The sequence below is a fragment of the Tympanuchus pallidicinctus genome, unplaced genomic scaffold (assembly GCF_026119805.1).
Source record: "Tympanuchus pallidicinctus isolate F22 unplaced genomic scaffold, pur_lepc_1.0 scaffold22, whole genome shotgun sequence".
NCBI classification, from domain to species: domain Eukaryota; kingdom Metazoa; phylum Chordata; class Aves; order Galliformes; family Phasianidae; genus Tympanuchus; species Tympanuchus pallidicinctus.
In genome coordinates, this window is record NW_026294739.1 from 40571952 (window position 1) to 40588950 (window position 16999).

The 16999-nt window shown below is 46.1% G+C and overlaps 1 protein-coding gene and 1 long non-coding RNA gene across 2 annotated transcripts; one reads left to right on the top strand and one right to left on the bottom strand.

The window, feature by feature from the left end:
- Positions 1-1453: 1453 nt before the first annotated feature.
- Positions 1454-16935, top strand: TSNAXIP1 (translin associated factor X interacting protein 1). Its single transcript, XM_052686157.1, has 15 exons — positions 1454-1866; positions 2325-2437; positions 2649-2772; positions 4023-4116; positions 6040-6236; positions 7054-7192; positions 7426-7595; positions 8807-8966; positions 9117-9247; positions 9836-9964; positions 10968-11129; positions 11736-11845; positions 12637-12760; positions 13055-13161; positions 14650-16935. The coding sequence occupies exons 2-15, from the start codon at positions 2358-2360 to the stop codon at positions 14876-14878; spliced, it is 1956 nt and encodes a 651-aa protein (XP_052542117.1). The 5' UTR covers positions 1454-1866; positions 2325-2357; the 3' UTR covers positions 14879-16935.
- Positions 4110-8817, bottom strand: LOC128082227 (uncharacterized). Its single transcript, XR_008207588.1, has 3 exons — positions 8737-8817; positions 6275-7542; positions 4110-6128 (listed from the first exon to the last, which is right to left on the bottom strand). It is a non-coding gene; the product is annotated as an uncharacterized LOC128082227 (long non-coding RNA).
- Positions 16936-16999: the final 64 nt, after the last annotated feature.

A 16999-nucleotide genomic window follows, 5' to 3' on the forward strand; every position in this document is an offset into this window, starting at 1 on the left:
CGCGGGGCATGGCGGCTAGGCGGGCTGAGAGGCGGTGAGCGGCAGAGCGCGGCGATCCGACCTGCGGGGCATCTCTCGTACGTGGGGAGCTGAGAGCCCCGCGCTGTGCTGCCCGGGGAGCGGCGGGCGGGGATTGTATCGGCGCTGATACGTATCTCAAGGGAGGGAATCGGCTGGGTGCGGCCGGGCACCGACGTGAGTGTAGGTTCACTCATTGAAAGGCCTTTCTCCTACACCCACCTGCTTCTAGGAAAGCCTGGTCCTGGCTGTATTTTTTCCATGGTTTGCCAGTTCTGCTGGCCAGCACTATGGCCACCCCAGAGAAGCAGCTTCACGGGCATTTTTGGGATCCCAAGTCCCAGCTCCTGACTCAGACAGCACTGTTCCAGCTCTGTTTCGAACCTCACCTCTTCAGAAGATCAGCTCGCTCAGATTTGCCCAGCAAAGGGCTCAGCTCGGCTGCTCTCACTGCCACAAGGAGCAAAGCACCCAATGTCACAGAATCACGGAATGACCCGGGTTGGAAGGGACCGCAAGGATCATGAGGCTCCAACCCCCCTGTGCCATGCAGAGCCACCAACCTCCATATTTCACAGCAGCCCAGGCTGCCCAGGGCCCCATCCAACCTGGCCTTGAACGCCTCCAGGGATGGACGGGGCATCACAGCCTCTCTGGGCAGCTGTTCCAGCACCTCACCGCTCTCACAGTACACAACTTCCCCCTGACATCCAACCTCAATCTTCCCTCCTTCAACTTAAAACCATTTCCCCTTGTCCTGCTGTTATCTACCCTTCCAAAGAGTTGATTCCTCTCTTGTTCATAGGCTCCCTTTAGGTACTGAAAGGCTGCAATTAGATCACCCCCTAATTTTCCCACCACCCTTCTCTTCTCCAGGCTGAACAAGCCCAGCTCCCTCAGCCTGTCTTTATACAGGAGGTGCTCCAGCCCTCTGATCATCTTTTTGCCCTCCTCTGGATTCTCTCCAACAGCTCCCTGTCTTTCTTGCACTGGGGGCTCCAGACCTGCACACAGTGCTGCAGATGGGGCCTCACAAGGGCAGAGTAGAGAGGGACAATCGCCTCCCTGTCCCTGCTGGCCACCCCTCTGCTGATGGAGCCCAGGATTCCATTTGCTTTCTGCTGGCTCATGTTAAGCTTTTCATTCATCAGGATCCCCAGGTCCTTCTCCGCAGGGCTGCTCTCAAGGAGCTCCTTCCAGTCTGCATGGATGCCTGGGATTCCTCCGGCCCAAGTGCAAAACCTTGCACTTTGCTGTGTTGAACCTCATTAGGCTCCCCCAGGCCCACTTTTCAAGGCTGCTGAGATCCCTCTGAATGGCATCCCATCCTTCCACTGTGTCAGCTGCACCACTCAGCTTGGTGTCGTCAGCAAATCTGCTGACTCTGTCATTGATAAAGATGTTAATGTCATCCCTGGAGGTGTTCAAGGCCAGGTTGGATGGGGCCCTGGGCAGCCTGGGCTGCTGTGAAATGTGGAGGTTGGTGGTCCTGCATGTGGCAGGGGGTTGGAGCTCCGTGATCCTTGAGGTCCCTTCCAACCCTGGCCATTCTGTGATTCTGTTGTGCCAGTCCTGGTGTTCAGCTGTACCACAAATCTCCTCATTGCTCTGTCTACATCACCCTGTTGGTTTTTTCCACCCATCAGGCACATCACAACTAGCTACTTTAGGTATACATCACCCAGATTCACAACCTCCAACAGAATATTCAGTTAATTCTGTGGCTTTTGAAAAGTCTCTTCCCTGCTGTTGCACAGGACCTCTCCTGAATCTTCCTCGAAGATTACCAGTTGCCAAACACACATCTGCAGTGTGAAACCTGCCCTGTCCAAGAAACAGAAGGCTCTGGTGAGTTCAGGTTTTAAGGGTGGAGGGAAGAGGAGTGGAATATAAACACTGTTCTTGGGCTGCGACAGCTGCTGTGGATGTATATGCCAGATGCTAAAGCCAGATTTTGACACATATAGTCCAAAATAAAGAAGAAAAAAAGTTGTTTAGAGCATCTTCCAGCCTTCAGGAACGCCTGCTCCATAGTGTGTGTCAGCAGACAAAGTAGTGTGGTGAAAACTATATCCAAATTATGCATAAATGAGTACCAAGAAGGCACGTAGCAACCAACTGATGAGTGGTTAAGGTCCACAAAAGTCACGTGTTTTGTTTCCATTTGCATTTAGGTTGTATTTCTATCCCACCGTCCTGCTGGGCAGTTAGATTGACTGTGAGGCATTGTCGGGGATATTTCAGCCTCATTTTGGCTCTCTTTTGTGTTTGCAGTGCTCTTCAAACATAATTCTTTCTCTCTCCAGTCTTTCCAGCTTTCTGTTAGAGGCCAATGGTCCATGTGGCCCGCATTTGCAGCCGGCCAGACAGTCCTAAGGAATCACAAACCCTGCAGTGCCCCAGAGGAGAGAACACCTAGGTAAGCTAAGCCACAGGACAGCTAGTAGCAGGGTTTGGAAACCAGGAATTTACAGAGCAGGATCTCTCCCAGCATTGTGAACAACGAGGTTGGCTTACCCAATAAAACTTGAGCATAAAAAATAACATTATTGGTTCTGACTGGTAGCAGCAGGCAGTAGGAACAAAACCCAAGTCCTTGAGCTGATGTCTGTTCTCTTGTGTCTCTGCAGCAATGAACAGGCCCTTCTTACCATTCCAAAGCCACGTCACCTGGAACAACTGGAGTCTTACTTAAGGAAAGAGCTGCAGACTCTTGCCCTGACTAAAGGGATCTCCCAGGAACTGAAGCTGCAGGTCAGATCCAAGTTTCTGTTGACTTGGAACAACATACTGAGATGGGTTACTCAAACTGGTCATCCAAAGGAAAAAGTAGGTGGGAAAAGTAGGCAAATATAGTTTGTATGAGATAGCCTGGTTCACAGCTCACAATAGAGAACTTACTCAGAATGTCATTTGTTTGTACATTGGGTTTATATGTTGTTGAGTAGTATGCTCCACAGCTTGTGTAACTTTCCATTTTCAAATCAAAGCCCAAGGCTTCAAAAAGACATGGTAAAATGAAGGGGGTGTGAAACTACTTACTCACTGAGCTCCCAAAGACTCCTGCCTAAACCATAAAGCAAGGTGTAGGCTCCAAAATTTTCATTTCAAAAGCTTTCATTTGTGAAGTTCTTTGCTATGAGAGCGGTGAGGTGCTGGAACAGCTGCCCAGAGAGGCTGTGATGCCCCGTCCATCCCTGGAGGTGTTCAAGGCCAGGTTGGATGGGGCCCTGGGCTGCCTGGTGTAGCATTAAGCGTGGAGGTTGGTGGCCCTGCGTGTGGCAGGGGGTTGGAGCTTCGTGATCCTTGCGGTCCCTTCCAACCCTGGCCATTCTGTGATTCTATAATTATGTCTCTGCACATGACAAGAATGGGGCTCCTTGTCAAGCTTTTGCTTAACCAGGATCCCCAAAATTAAGTTTTTATCAGGCCTGCCCCTGGGGGTTTGTTGTGAACGTTTGAGAACACAGCTACTGAAGACACTGAAAACCACTTTAATTCAAAACACAATCAGAGCATTTATGCTGAGTGACACATTTGGATTAGAGTTTCTCTGCATGAATTCTAATTCCCAGAGGAATCCTGTAGTGATAAGAAAGGAATGTGGTAAATGGAAAAGAATGGAGGGAAACAACCACAGAATCTTTAGGACTGGAAAAGACCACTAGGATCATCAAGTCCAACTGTCAGTTAATCAACTGATTACGGATGGGTGATTAACAGCAAGAGAAAACAGAGGTTTCATGAATGTTATTCTTGGAAAGTACTTTTTTACTGGATGACACGACATGTTTAGTTGCATTCAGTAGTGAGGTATGCTCAGTGAGAACATTACTATTGCTAGCAAAGCCCTCCCAGGCTCACATTCAACATGGCACTCTGACTGTCCCCCCCAAACAAGTTTTACTCTGCTGAGGACAGCACATGGGCTGTCCCATCAGGGCCCAACTATCTGAATTCTGAGAAATGAACAACGTCTTCTCAAGCTCTCTTTCCTCTCTTAGCCCTACAGAGAGATCTTTGAATTCTTCATAGATAACTTCAAGACCTACAAGCCCTTGCTGTCAGCTATAAAGAATGAGTATGAAGCCACCCTGGGTAAGCTCTTGGACTTTGACCTCTGAGGGGAAAACACTGATGGAGATGTAGTCTTACACAGCTAATTACATATTGAAGATATATATATATAGAATGAACATTCTAAATATTCACATAGAATAGTTCTCTTTGAGGGACATACAAACATGTCAAATGATAAAACTACCTTCCTGGTCTGTTAATGAAGTCTTCCCACATGGGAGTCTACTTCCCTCATACATAACAGGTGTTTTTATATATATATTTTTCAGACCTTTATTATTTAGATTGAAGGTTTTTCTGTAGTTATTTATCCTTATGATCTTCACCACACACACAGTTCAGGCAACATCTGTACCCCAGCTTTTCTGAAACCACCATGCTGATAGCAGAGTATATCATACTGATATATTTGGATGCACTTGCAGTGGTAACTTGAAGCTTGCATTACTCCTGAAGCAGGGCAGGGCAGAGAGCTGAACTGGCTGTTCCCTGTCCATTTGTGGTGTGCCTTTAAACCCCTCTTGGCTCTCAGATGCCACAGTGATAGCAGTGCTTTGTAAACAGTGCACTAGAAATAGCTTCTCATTGGGAACTCCTGTCACACTGAGCAGCTTACAGCTGTCAACACTTTTCTAACGGGACAGTTTCTCCAATAAAATGTGTCGTTTATCCCAGTAGCTGTTACCTGACTGCCTACCTATAGTCCCTCACTGTAGGCAGAAATCTTTGCACAGTGCAAGATCAACGAATCAATATTAATCGTTACATCAGAACATTTTACTAACAGTTTCCTTCTGGAACTCTTCAGAAGATATTCCTTCAGCTCCCAGGGGATTACTAGTGTCAGTTCCATAGCCTGTATTGTGCTGAAGCTTACTTTTCAATTATTATTATCTTTCTTTAAGCATATTTTCTACTCAAGATGTTTTATTGATTCCTCCTTGCCAAGTGGTCAGCAGCCAGTTGTGAAACTCTCCAATGACACAACATAGTGTTCTTTGTTCACACCAAGTGAGCTATGCTAGTGCTCTCATTTTTGCCATCTTCTGGGGAGCTGGCCTGGTACCAGCGTCATAGTGAAAGAGCTCAGAAAAACCTTTGGTACAGTTACAGCACAGGAAGGAAACTCACACCCAACTATAATAAGAAAAGTCATTCCTGTTTTTAGATTTATGCATGCATTTTAGGTTTTAAAATACAGAGTCTGCTGCATGGTATTTGTACATGAATACTTATATTAGAGTTCTGGCAAAGAGGAAAATGTCTGCAAGTGACATTACTCAGTATCTGCCAGCATTTCTATCCTGTTCAGGAGAGAGAATGTATGCATTATTCAGCAAGGAAAACCTTTGCCACAGCCTCATTTGAATTACATCTTCTTGTGGTGGAATTTCATTTAGTCATAAAAGCAAGCTTCCACAACAAGGAGGTGGTGACAGGTGGAGTTCTACCACGTGACTGGGATCTGGCACCCAAGCACTCACACCAATCCCCTCAGATAAGTGCCTTTAGGAAAAATAATCAATTCAAAGGGGAAATAGTTGAGAGTGAAAAGCACAGATGGCAGTAAAGCCAATATAATGAGTTCTGTATTAGTTGTACTGATGAAAAAGAGAAATGAAGAGAGGGCAACACGTCCCTGAAAAGAGAGGAGAGTGTGTAGACAAGTTTGTATGCAGGTGGCACAAGGCCTTGCATTTGGAGACAAGAAAGCCAATCTAAGTTTGTGAAGACCATGCCTTTACAAAGCCAGGTAAACCACTAATCAGCAGCTATCTTCAGCTCTGTATGCTGCCTGTGCTTAAATGATGACAACCTAGTGAAGCATGATGGCATCATCAGTGTTCATTGCCACAAAGCCTGAAATACTCAAGGAGACAAAATTCAAGTAAAATTCAGGTTTTGTTGCTCATTGTAAGAACTTACCTCTGCTCTCTTTAGCTCATCAGAAGGAGACAATCCGTGCCCTAGAGCCCTTGAAGGCCATGGTCACCACCGTGTCTGAGGAGTGCACCCAGCAGATATTAGCACTGCAGGAAAAGGAGAAAGTGGAAATAAATACTTTAAAGCAAGAGAAACACCATTTGTTAAAGTTTATTGACAACATGAAGGAAGAGAAGAGTTCTCTTCAGACTCAGGTAAGTAAGGCTACAGGTCAAACACCTCCCAGCTTCACCTGGATCCATCTGATCTCTTCCTCCCAGGTGCTCATCCTTTAGTGCCAGGAGAAGTACTGCAGCTGGTGGTGAGCAGCTGGCACTGTAGAAATGCTGGATCTCAAGAACATCCGTGTTCCCTTAGGGCTGGCTGTGCTGCTACCAGAAGCCTTGACTTGTAGCTGCTGTCCCAGACAACCAGCTTCTGCACAGACTGTAGACTCCACAGTCGTGGAGATAGCATTTGTTGAACCTTGGAGACTTGGGCTTCAGCACATAGATTGAAACACTCAAAAATATTTCTTCCCTTAGCATTTCTAGACTTCCCTTTGTTTCCTCCACTTGTTGGTATTTACAAGCCTCATATGGGGATAAACTGAACGATCTCTGAGGCAACTGAGAATTTACATACAGTTTGCTTTTGGGGGGAAGGGGAGGCACACGGTTTGCCTTCAGAGTTCTCACCAGAATCACAGGAGCTCTCCAAGCTGCCTGCTGCTTTTTTGGGGGATGGAATTACAATAGAGAAACCTTGGAACTCAGCATGAACTGTATCTAATTCGCTCTCTGAAAGGCAAAACACAGACAGAGCACTCTTCAGCAACCTTCTCTGGAGTCCAAACCTTTCTGGCATGTTTCTCCCTAACCATCCTTTCCTACAGTGTTATTTCTTGCCACTCTCCTGCTCCAGTTTCTTTTTCCTACTTCACATCCCTTACCCCACACCTGCCCCATAGTTCTGCTCTAGGCTCACCACGCCACCCCAAGGCTTCCCACCGATGCTGATCAATTCCTGCAGGTGGAGCACCTGCAGATGAGTGTAGCTGAGGAGTACACACGCTACCTCCAGGAGTACGGCGCCCGCAAACTGCTTGTAGCAAAACTGAATGAGGTGCACAGCGAGCAGCTGGACATGAAACAGCACCAGGTCCAAGGTGGTAAGTAGATCTCTGTAGGGATCTGTGTTGCCCAGAGGCCCATTGCACACCCACGGTGCAGCATTAAGCGTCTCCAAAATATCATCAGATATGATCTGACTCTTAAAATAAGCTAAATTAGTGAACAAAATATCCATAAGCACATGGGGAAGGGATTAGGAGGGGACATGGGTGGGCAGTTGGGCTAGATGATCTTCGTGGTCTTTTCCAACCATAACGCTTGTTGTGTAAAGGTGAAAAGGGTGAAGATGTGGTGAAGCTCACTCTGGCACTGAAGATGGCTCGGCAGGATCTCACAAAAGCCCAAGTGAAGCTGAATGCAATGACAGCAGAGTACGGAGACGTTGTGCCTAGGAAAGATTTTGAATCACTGGAGAAGAAATACTCTGACTTACTTCAGGAGGTCAGCACAAGCTCCAAATTTTTGAGCTGTATCACATGAGTGCAAAGATAATGGGATGTATCAGTATTCAGGTTAGGATAGGGACTGTGTACACACAACTCACATACAGGCTTTTGAACTATGTTTGTCTGACATTCACTGCACAGTTTTGTCCAAAGCACAGCAAACTAAAACTACTGCTGAACCGGGCTGCTAACAGCTACCTGCCTTGCTGGATTTTGCTTTCTCCAATAGCATTTCATGGCTGCAACTCCAGCCATTGACTCCACCACCAGGCAGGTCAATGTATTTTCCAGCTGTGATAGAACCAGAGGAGGTTCCTCAAGCCAGACAAAACTGTCCATGATAGAAGCCATCCCTCCAGCTCCAAGCTCTCCCAAGGAGAACCTGTTGTGTCTGATGATAAGGATGGCTTTGAGTTGTGCATCAGTATCTTAGCATTTCATCAGAGAAATGCACTGAACCAGGCCAACTCTGTAATTCTTCTCTCTCTGCTCCTCACCACCCTCACTGATGACTTTTTCCTTATATCCAACCTAAATCTGCTATCTTTGAGTTTGAAACCATTTCCCCTTGTCCCGTCAGCACAGACCCTGCTAAAGATTCTGTCCACTTCTTTCCTGTAGCTCCCCTTTAGATACTGAAAGGCCACTCGTGGGTCTTCCTGGAGCCCTCTCTGCTCCAGGCTGCACAGCCCCAGCTCTCAGCCTGTCCTGGCAGAAGGTGTTCCATCCCTTGGATCATTTTTGTGGCCCTCCTCTGGATACACTCCAACAGGTCTGTCTCTCCTGTACTGAGGACTCCACATCTTTGCAGATGTTCTTGCAGCCGAACAAGAATAAATTATATGAAAAGGAAATGTGTTCTAAATAAAGATGAATGGATCTGAAGGAAATGCACATAACATTTCTAGAACAAAAAACAAAACAAAACAAAAACACCTCTCCCATTCTCTCCTAGTGCATTAAGGTCTGTTTTGAAACAAAAAACACAGCATAAAAAAACATCACTGATATATTCTATTTGAAGTTTCTGGAAATGATAACAAGAAAAAGTAATGAATTGTTTATTTTTCATCCAATCTAAAGGCAGTTAACCAAGAATGCTCTCTGTGTATCTATGTGCTGAACTGAATGCTCACCTGATCTGTCAGACAACAGAAAATCTCCACTGCTGTGGCTGGTTACAGCCCTCCTTTCTGTATGCTTTAGATGAAGACTCTGAGGAAGGATTTTGAGCAGCTCCACGAGGAGTATGGAACACTGCTGGAAATCCACAGAGAGACTGCAGAAGAGCGAGACAGCTTCTACAGCCAACTGCAAGAAGCTGAACGCAGCCACACGCCCCGACCCAACTGGGCAAAGTGTTCAGGTGCCACCTGTACTCAGCACTCGTTTGCTTGCAGAAGAGATGTCTATAGAGCTGTATTCATTGCAAGGCTCCCACTGGGCTCACACAAAACCAGCACTCACAGGAAAAATGCCCCTCTGTGAACAGCTCAGCATCTTTTTGTTGTTGCAGATGTGATTCCTGGCGGAGTGGAGCGGTGGCGCCGTCTGGCCGAGGGGAAGAGCAGCAATCAGCTGGTGGATGTGCTTCTGGAGGAGATAGGAACAGGAGTGCTAAAAGAGATGAATGCCTTCCATGGATGGGTACATGCATGCTTTCTCCTCTGTTTGTTTCCACTGAGCTTCATTGGTAGTAAATATCCATTCAGAAGGTGGGGAGGTTGCGTTCATGGTTGGACTCAGCGTATTCGGCGCCCACCATCAGCATAACCACTGAAAATTTTAGAGCTGGGGAAACTCGGATGCAAGAGAAAAGCTGAACCTGAGGGTAAGCAGATCGAGGACAGCTGAAGTATAGAAGCATAGAATCATTAAGATTGGAAAAGACAACTGCTGAGATGAGCTTAGCCAAGCACCAGAATGACTAAGAGTGCATAGCAGGAGTGCACTGTGGGGAACGACTCCTTCCCACGGCATCAGGAGGTAATTCAAACCACACCACCCCATTGCACTGCACCCTGACAAGCAGGAGAGGCAGGAAATGATACAGGGACAAGGCAGTGTTACAAGAGATCTTCACCTCATAACATATCCAAACTTTTTCTCAGGGACAGAGTAACACTGCCTTGGTCCTTCCACGTCTCTCCCTAAGAAAGTCACCAAAACGTTGCTCCAGTGCTGCACTGATGCCAGCGAGGGGAAGGCCTCATCTGTTTCTCTTCTATTTCCTAGGGCAAAGGTGACAAGGTTCCTGCGTACCTGAGGTATGAAGGTGAAGTCAAGAACAAAAAGCCAACTAAGAAGGATGTGGTGAACATCCTGAAGGACATCTGGAAAGAGAAAATTGCACTAGATCAGCAGGTTTGTCATTTTCCTTCTCTAAAGCCCTGAGCTAAATCAACCACACTCATGAATCTGAGACCTTAACTAGAATGACTGCTGCTATTCTGGGATGTTCTGGTGCACTGTACACCAGGATGCCATCACAACTACGTAGCATCTGTTCTTAGGTTTGGAAGCCCTGGCAATATCTGTGCCACCAAAGCATGGTCAATTGTTTGGGTTTTTTTGTTTTGTTTTTCTGGACTGATTTTAACCCATGCCAATCCGCTATGAAAGTCCAGAGGAACAAGTGGCACCACAAGAAATGAAGATGAGGAACAGAAAAGGAGGAACAGAAAAAAAAAGTCACTTATTAAGCAAATTAGCATAAAAGTGCTTTGGTTTTGTCACACAAAAAAAAGCAGACAATTTCCCCTTTTTGTCCAGGGTGGGTTGGGAGTGGTGGGTGGAGGCTAACGAGCCTGTGTTTGAACCTTCTCATGTTAGGGACATGTATGATGCCCTGTCATCATGCCTCAGACACAAGAGCAACCTTTACAGAGGCAGAATCACTTCACAGATTTCTTCACTTGAGCTAGAAGCCTAAACACATCCCTTAGGTCAGCCCTAAACAGTTTAGTGTTTCCTATGGCTGCTTTTTACTTTCAGATTAGATTCCTGGGGAAGCAGGGCTGCTGTCTGTCTTCAGGTCTCTGCAGTAACTACTCTACGTTGTCTGAACCCGTGAACAAAGCTTAGCTAAATCAGATGGAGGGGAAGCACCTCACAGGTATTAAGTTCCTAAGTATTTCACAAAAAGGGCTAGGAGAAAAGAGATGATTTGTGGACTCGGCAACAGGAGAGCTTCCTCATAGACCTACCTTTTAGACTGTACAGACTAAACCTGGAAGAAAGGCTTGGAATGACCAAATAGCAGGGAAGTCCTACCAGAAGACACATCTGTATGCAAACAGCTGCAGTCAGACTGGCAGATTTGATTTAGTTGTGCTGCTCATGCACGATGCTCACTTGTTATCTGCAGACAGGAAAGCGTTCCAGTCTTCCTGAGTTCTTTCTCAGCTACCTCCAGAAGAAGTATGGAGATGCCTCTGCTATGGAATGGTCTTACAGCCTGTATGAGTACATGAGACTCTGCCCCTCAAACCATGTCATGAGCTCGTTCTATGAGATACTCACTGGAAAGGTAGGCAACCCGTGCCCCTGTGCTGCACCTCTGCCCAGACATTGCTGGTAGGACAAACAAGAAGGCAGGGAAGCGTTCTGCAAGGCAGCTTCACTTCACTGCCTGTTCACAAAGAAACATTAAGGTTGGAAAAGACCTCTAAAATCAAGCCCATCCCCACCATGCCCACTGACCACATCCCTCAGTGCCACATCTCTGCAGTTCTTGACCACCTCCAAGGACAGCGACTCCACCACCTCCCTGGGCAGCCTGTCCCAATATATTGCCACTATTTTTATTAATATCAAACCTAAACCTCCCTGGCACAACTTGAGGCCGTTCTCTCTCATCTTATCACTATTTCCTGGGAGAAAAAGGCCAACCCCCAAGACACATGACAGTGAACAACTGTCTCCAAAGCAGTTTGCTTAAGGAGGAACTGTTGTGAACAGCCACCCTGCAAGCCATGGTGTTGCTTGACAATTTATAAATCACTAAAAGCAGCTCAGGTAAAAGCTGATTTAGAAGGGAGTGCAATCCTTTCCCAGTTTTGCTTCCCTCTTGAATGCAACCCAAGGGCCAACAGATAAGTCAGTTCCTGACCTGTGAACCTTCCCTGTTCCACAGGTAGCTGAAGAGCAATATCACGACCAGAATCAGCTGATTTCTGACCTGCAGAAGCAGCTGGCTGCCTGTGACAGCTCCAGCAATGGGTCCCTGCCCAGCAAGCAGTTCAGGCAAGAGCCAAGCACCACACACTGAGCTCTGCATGCTGGGATAAGCCAAGTCCATCTGCTTCATTTATATCTGTCAGCACAGCCCAGGGAACAGTTTTCCTCTCTTAAATTCTTGTGAGGACAGCCGTAGCAAGCGTCTACTTGTAAAACTCAGCATAAGGTTTTAGAATTATGTGAGAACTGCAGGTTTTGATTAGCAAAACTGGGAAACCCGTGAAGAGATACAGGGCACTGGGGTGCTGCACACACGTAGTGGGATGAGGCAGCATCTGCACCCAGCCCCATTTCCCAGGGAAGAGAGAGAGGATCCGCTGCAGTGGATCCCTCCCTCCTGCAGATTCCCTCCTGCTCCTAGCATGGGTCACAAAGCATTTCTGTGAGTTCTGCCCCAGGTGCAGGATTTGTCAATTGGATTTGTCAATCACCTGTGCTTTCATAAACTGTACTCACTAGAGATAGCATTTCTATGGCACAGAATTAAGGCAAGGGCCATCTCCAACACACAGCTGGGAACACAGCTCTGGTGCAGACATGCCAGCTCCCAGCTAGCCAACACCATGCTGCATTCAGAACTTCCTAAATGGTTCAGCATCAACGTCCACCTGAAATCATCACCCTTGCTTTGTTCCCTGAAGGTACATGCACTTCCTTGACATGTGTATCCTCTCTGAGGGCAATGAAGTTTTGAAGATGTAGCTCACGGTGTACATGCACACTCTGCTAGCTTAAAATGCTGCCGTCCATACCAGCACTCATTAACTGCTCACATGCTGTTGCCTGTCTCCAAGCAGAATGGCTCTGAGGGAGGCTTTTCCTCTGAAAAGAAGAGATGCAATCCAAGAGCTGGTTGATGCAAGCAGGTTTAATCTGGACAGTGATGAAGACCTCATTGACTACACATCCTTATTCGAAGAAGTAAGTTCACATAAGTTTTCTTTTTGACTTGGGTTTAAGCAAAATACTGAAATTAGGCTGGTCAGACTGCTTATCCAACTACTATAGCTGCACTGCACACCACAGGCTCTGAAAACCACCTGCAGATCTCTGTAATGCAAACTTGTGCTTTTTTTCTGTGAAAGAGTTTTTCCTGATTTTATTTTCCCTTTTCATATAGAAATTCCATTTCTACGAGAGCTATTTTAACTTACAGTGGGGAATGACTCTTACTGGGATGGAGGAACACGTGATCCGTGCTCTAAATTCTTTCAGGATGAAGAGGGCAACCCTGAACCTTTTGTTGCAAAGCTCAGGAGCCAGTATGTCAGTGAGAAGCAGGAGTACCTGCAAGAGCTAAAGAAGAGCCTGGGAGATGTAACGTACGTACAAAGGAGTGGGCTGATAGGGGTGGGGACAGTGGATCAGAATCCCCCCGTGGACACAGGAGCACATCGCTCCTGTGCAGGGACTCAGATTTGAATACCTGCTGTGCCATACATTTGGGTCTTTTCATTGCCCACTTCCCCACTCCTTTCTCCTTGTGCCTTTCTCCTTGTCACCCCTCCAAACTCACTGTGCCCATGTGCTGGGGCTGGATTTGAACTTGCAGGGACCCGATAAAGATGCTCAAGCAGTGCAGAGGATGAGGTCCCTAACAACAACCTTAGTGTGGAGAGAGGCAAGAAAGAAGGAGGATCCTGGGAGCCACCAGGGCACTGGGCTTAGGCTGAGCACCTATGCTACACAAGGCGTGCTGCTCAAGTCTGAGCTGAGCAAGGGAAACTGTGGTCAGTCAGGAGTCTCGCCTGACAGCCAGGGAAAACAGAGAATAAGTGAGATCAACACACACAGGACAGGCAGAAAGCTTCTGGAATGACCATTGGCCGAACCCCCTGCAGGAGTCAAGAAGAGAGCTGCAGGTGCACTGGGAGCCAAAATGGCAGAGAGAAAAGAGAAGGCTGTGCTGGGAGCATTTAGACAAGGAGGAGCATTTGGGGACATGGGCTGGAGGTACTGGCAAGCAGCAGCGAGTGGCTACAGAGAAGGGGAGGTAACAAGTCAGGGATTACTAGCTTTTACCAAGGAAAAACAGCATGAGACAAAGCATGGAGAGGTCAGCGTGGGAACTGGAGATGCAAAGGGTACCTAGGACTTGCTGAGGAAGCCAGGGTCAGATTGAGAAACCTCCTAACTAGTGAACAGGCTCAGCTGGAACAAATGGGCACAAGGTAAAGAGGAAGGACAGACAACCTGTAAGGGCTATGGCAAGCAGTGAGTGGAGAAAGTTGGCTGTGCTGGTCATAATCCCCTTCAGTACTTGAAGTTAATCTCGATATCCCTCGGCTCTCTAAAAACAGTAGCAAAGTCCTGTATATACTCAGATTAGTTCTGAGGAGTGAGAGAAGCAAACTGGACTGACAGCTGCAGACCTGAAGGCAAAAATCTGAGAAATAATCCCACCTCAAATCAAGACAAACAGGATGGAGCAACTGCATAGAAAAGAAGCTTTGTGCCAGGCACCAAGCAATGAGGGAAACAGTAAAGGTGGGCTGGATGCACAGCAAGTTTGATGCTGTCTTTTACAGGCACTGAATTAGCAAGGAAAAGCATAGTTATATAACAAAGGGTAAAAAAATGCTTAACAGAGGAAAATGAAAGTCTTCCCAGGTGATCACAAACTAACTCTCCCTAATTTCTTTTCAGTTTGATTTAGTAATTTATTACATGCATATTAAAAACTCCCACCATTGATAACATTGAACAAACGTGCATTTTGAGCAACACAGATTTTCATTGTGGTACAAATGCTTGGGCATTCCTATCCTATACCATAGCAGTGCAAGTGACCGAATTGTTTTTTCAAGCAGAGAGGTGGATGCAGATGATCTGAAGGCAGCTTTCTGCAGGATTGATCCCAAGATCAATGATCAGATGCTAGATGCCTACATCAGCCTGGCTTACCAGGTCAAAAGAGAACAGCCTGACCAAGAAGTTGTGCCTGTGGACACCGTGCTGGAGAGACTCCGTGTTGGAGATGTGAGAAGAGTAGGGCCCTCACCCAGGAAAGAAAGCACAACAGACTCTGAAGGAGAGTAAGGAAGCTTCCCATGTTAAGAATAAAAAGCTTGTTTGATCTGCAGTTTTGGATACAGAGCTGAGTCAGAACTACTGCACTAAATACCACTTTCATGCATGTAGAGACAAACCCAGTCACTAACTGTTGAGAGGATAGGCTAGTTTGAACTGCCCTGAAAAAACAGATTGCATTTGTGAACTGGAGAGACATCAGAGCCCACACGACAGAATAAGAACCATCAGGTGTATGAAGCCCCTGCAATTTCTGCCTTGATTACTGAAATTGGTGCTGCCTACCTCCAGCATCAGTTGCTAAGTGTCAGGAAACGAAATACAAAAGCACAGAAAAAGGAGATGCATCATCTAACTAGGAATCAGGTGTCCTAACTGCATGTATCTCTGGGAGAAGTTCTGAAAACAGAAGATTTAACACAGCAAAATTCAGAATAGCTGGAAGGAAGAGGGCATTAAAACACAGAAGATATGTTTGGTAGATGAACTTCAGATTTGCAAAGCTCTCCAGGAGAGAGCATCTAATGGAAAGGCAAGGAAAGCACTGCACTACCAAAAGCAGGATTCACTTGTTTTGCTTCACCCTGAGCAATATAGATTCCAAAAAGTTAAATGCATTGCCCTGTAAGCAGCAGTTCTTTCTTTCACCCTTCCAGTTTCATTGGTAGGACTTGAAAGATAGCAATCTATCCCTCCAAGCCTTCAGTTTAGTTTACTAGAGCAACTAGAACACCCCTCAACAGAAGAGAGAATGGATAAGAAATCCTACCTTGCCCTCCCACAGCAGGAACTAGGAGGCTCTCTCTAGTCTCTCTTGAAGTGCTCTTAGAAAGAGGATTCTCACAGCACTTCAGCAGAGAGGAAAGAAGCTGGAAGCTCTGTTGTTACTTCAGACCAAAATTTTCAAACCCTAGCATGCAAAGATGTGAGGGTGCACTAAAAAAACTGCATAAAACAGCATAAAACATTTTTAAAAGAATACTATAATATGTCAGTTAACAAAGTTGCTTCCTTTCAAATACTGGAGAGGAAAAAAAGCCCATAATAATGGAATTACTTTTTTTGAACTTGAAAATGACTGACCTTTGTATTGGCAACTGCCTGTCAAAATAACTAACTCACTGGCCTTCATTTCCTTTCCTAGTGTTGTGCAGAATTGGTTTAACTTGTAAGCACTGCTGCCAAAAGCCAGGTATGATTTCCAGGAGTCCTCATTAACTGCACCATTTCAGACCTCTTGGAAGCTACACTGTACTTTTCAGTAAGGAACTCTTCCTCACATATCCGAGAATACAGAAAACTGTATTTTGTGGCTTTAGAACATTCCTAAACTGCAAAAAAGAAAAAAGAAAAAGCAGTTACTCCACTCCTTTAGTCTGCAGTTTTCTTTCTTTAGTTTGGCTGAGCTGTGGCTGACCCCAGCTGGAAGCACCAGCCCTGTTCTGCCCCACTCTGACTCGAGGGGACTGCAAAGCAGCAGCCCTGAGCCACCCCTTCTCCACAGACTCATTAATCAGTTTAAAGACTTTTTCTTTTTTTTTTTTTTTAATTAATCTAAAAGCCCCAGTTTCTTAAATTTAAGACAGCAGCTAAAAATCAGAGGTAGTGGAGGAAGAAGGAACAGATTTTTTCTTTCCCTGAAAATAAGCAAGCACTTTAATTGCCTTACCTTGGGAACTGCAAACTGGCTAAGTGGAAAGGAAGCATGGTAGCATGTCAGACTGGGAAACACAGAACAGCATTACAGATGAATGATATCCAAGGAAAAGTTTTATGTCTGTTCTTCTGAAAATTGTGTCATCCTTCCCCAGCTTGTGAACTGTTTTAGAAAGCCATCATTCTTTGCTCCTTACAAACCCTTCCTCCTGGTGCGGCTTAGGCTCACTGTAAGCAGTAAAACCACAGACAAGCATTTCACTCGTTCTCTCCCTTACCTGAAGGACACAAGGGTTTATTTGGCACCATGATTGGCATCAGGAAACACCTGCAGAAGTGCAGCCCTCATCTCTGAGCATGTGTTTTAGAAATAAAGGGAGGGCCCAAACACAAAGCATGGTGTGTCATTATTAGCTGTATCTCAGCCAGCCACCACCTCACTCCCACTCTTTGAAAGGAAAAGATCAGGGTAAA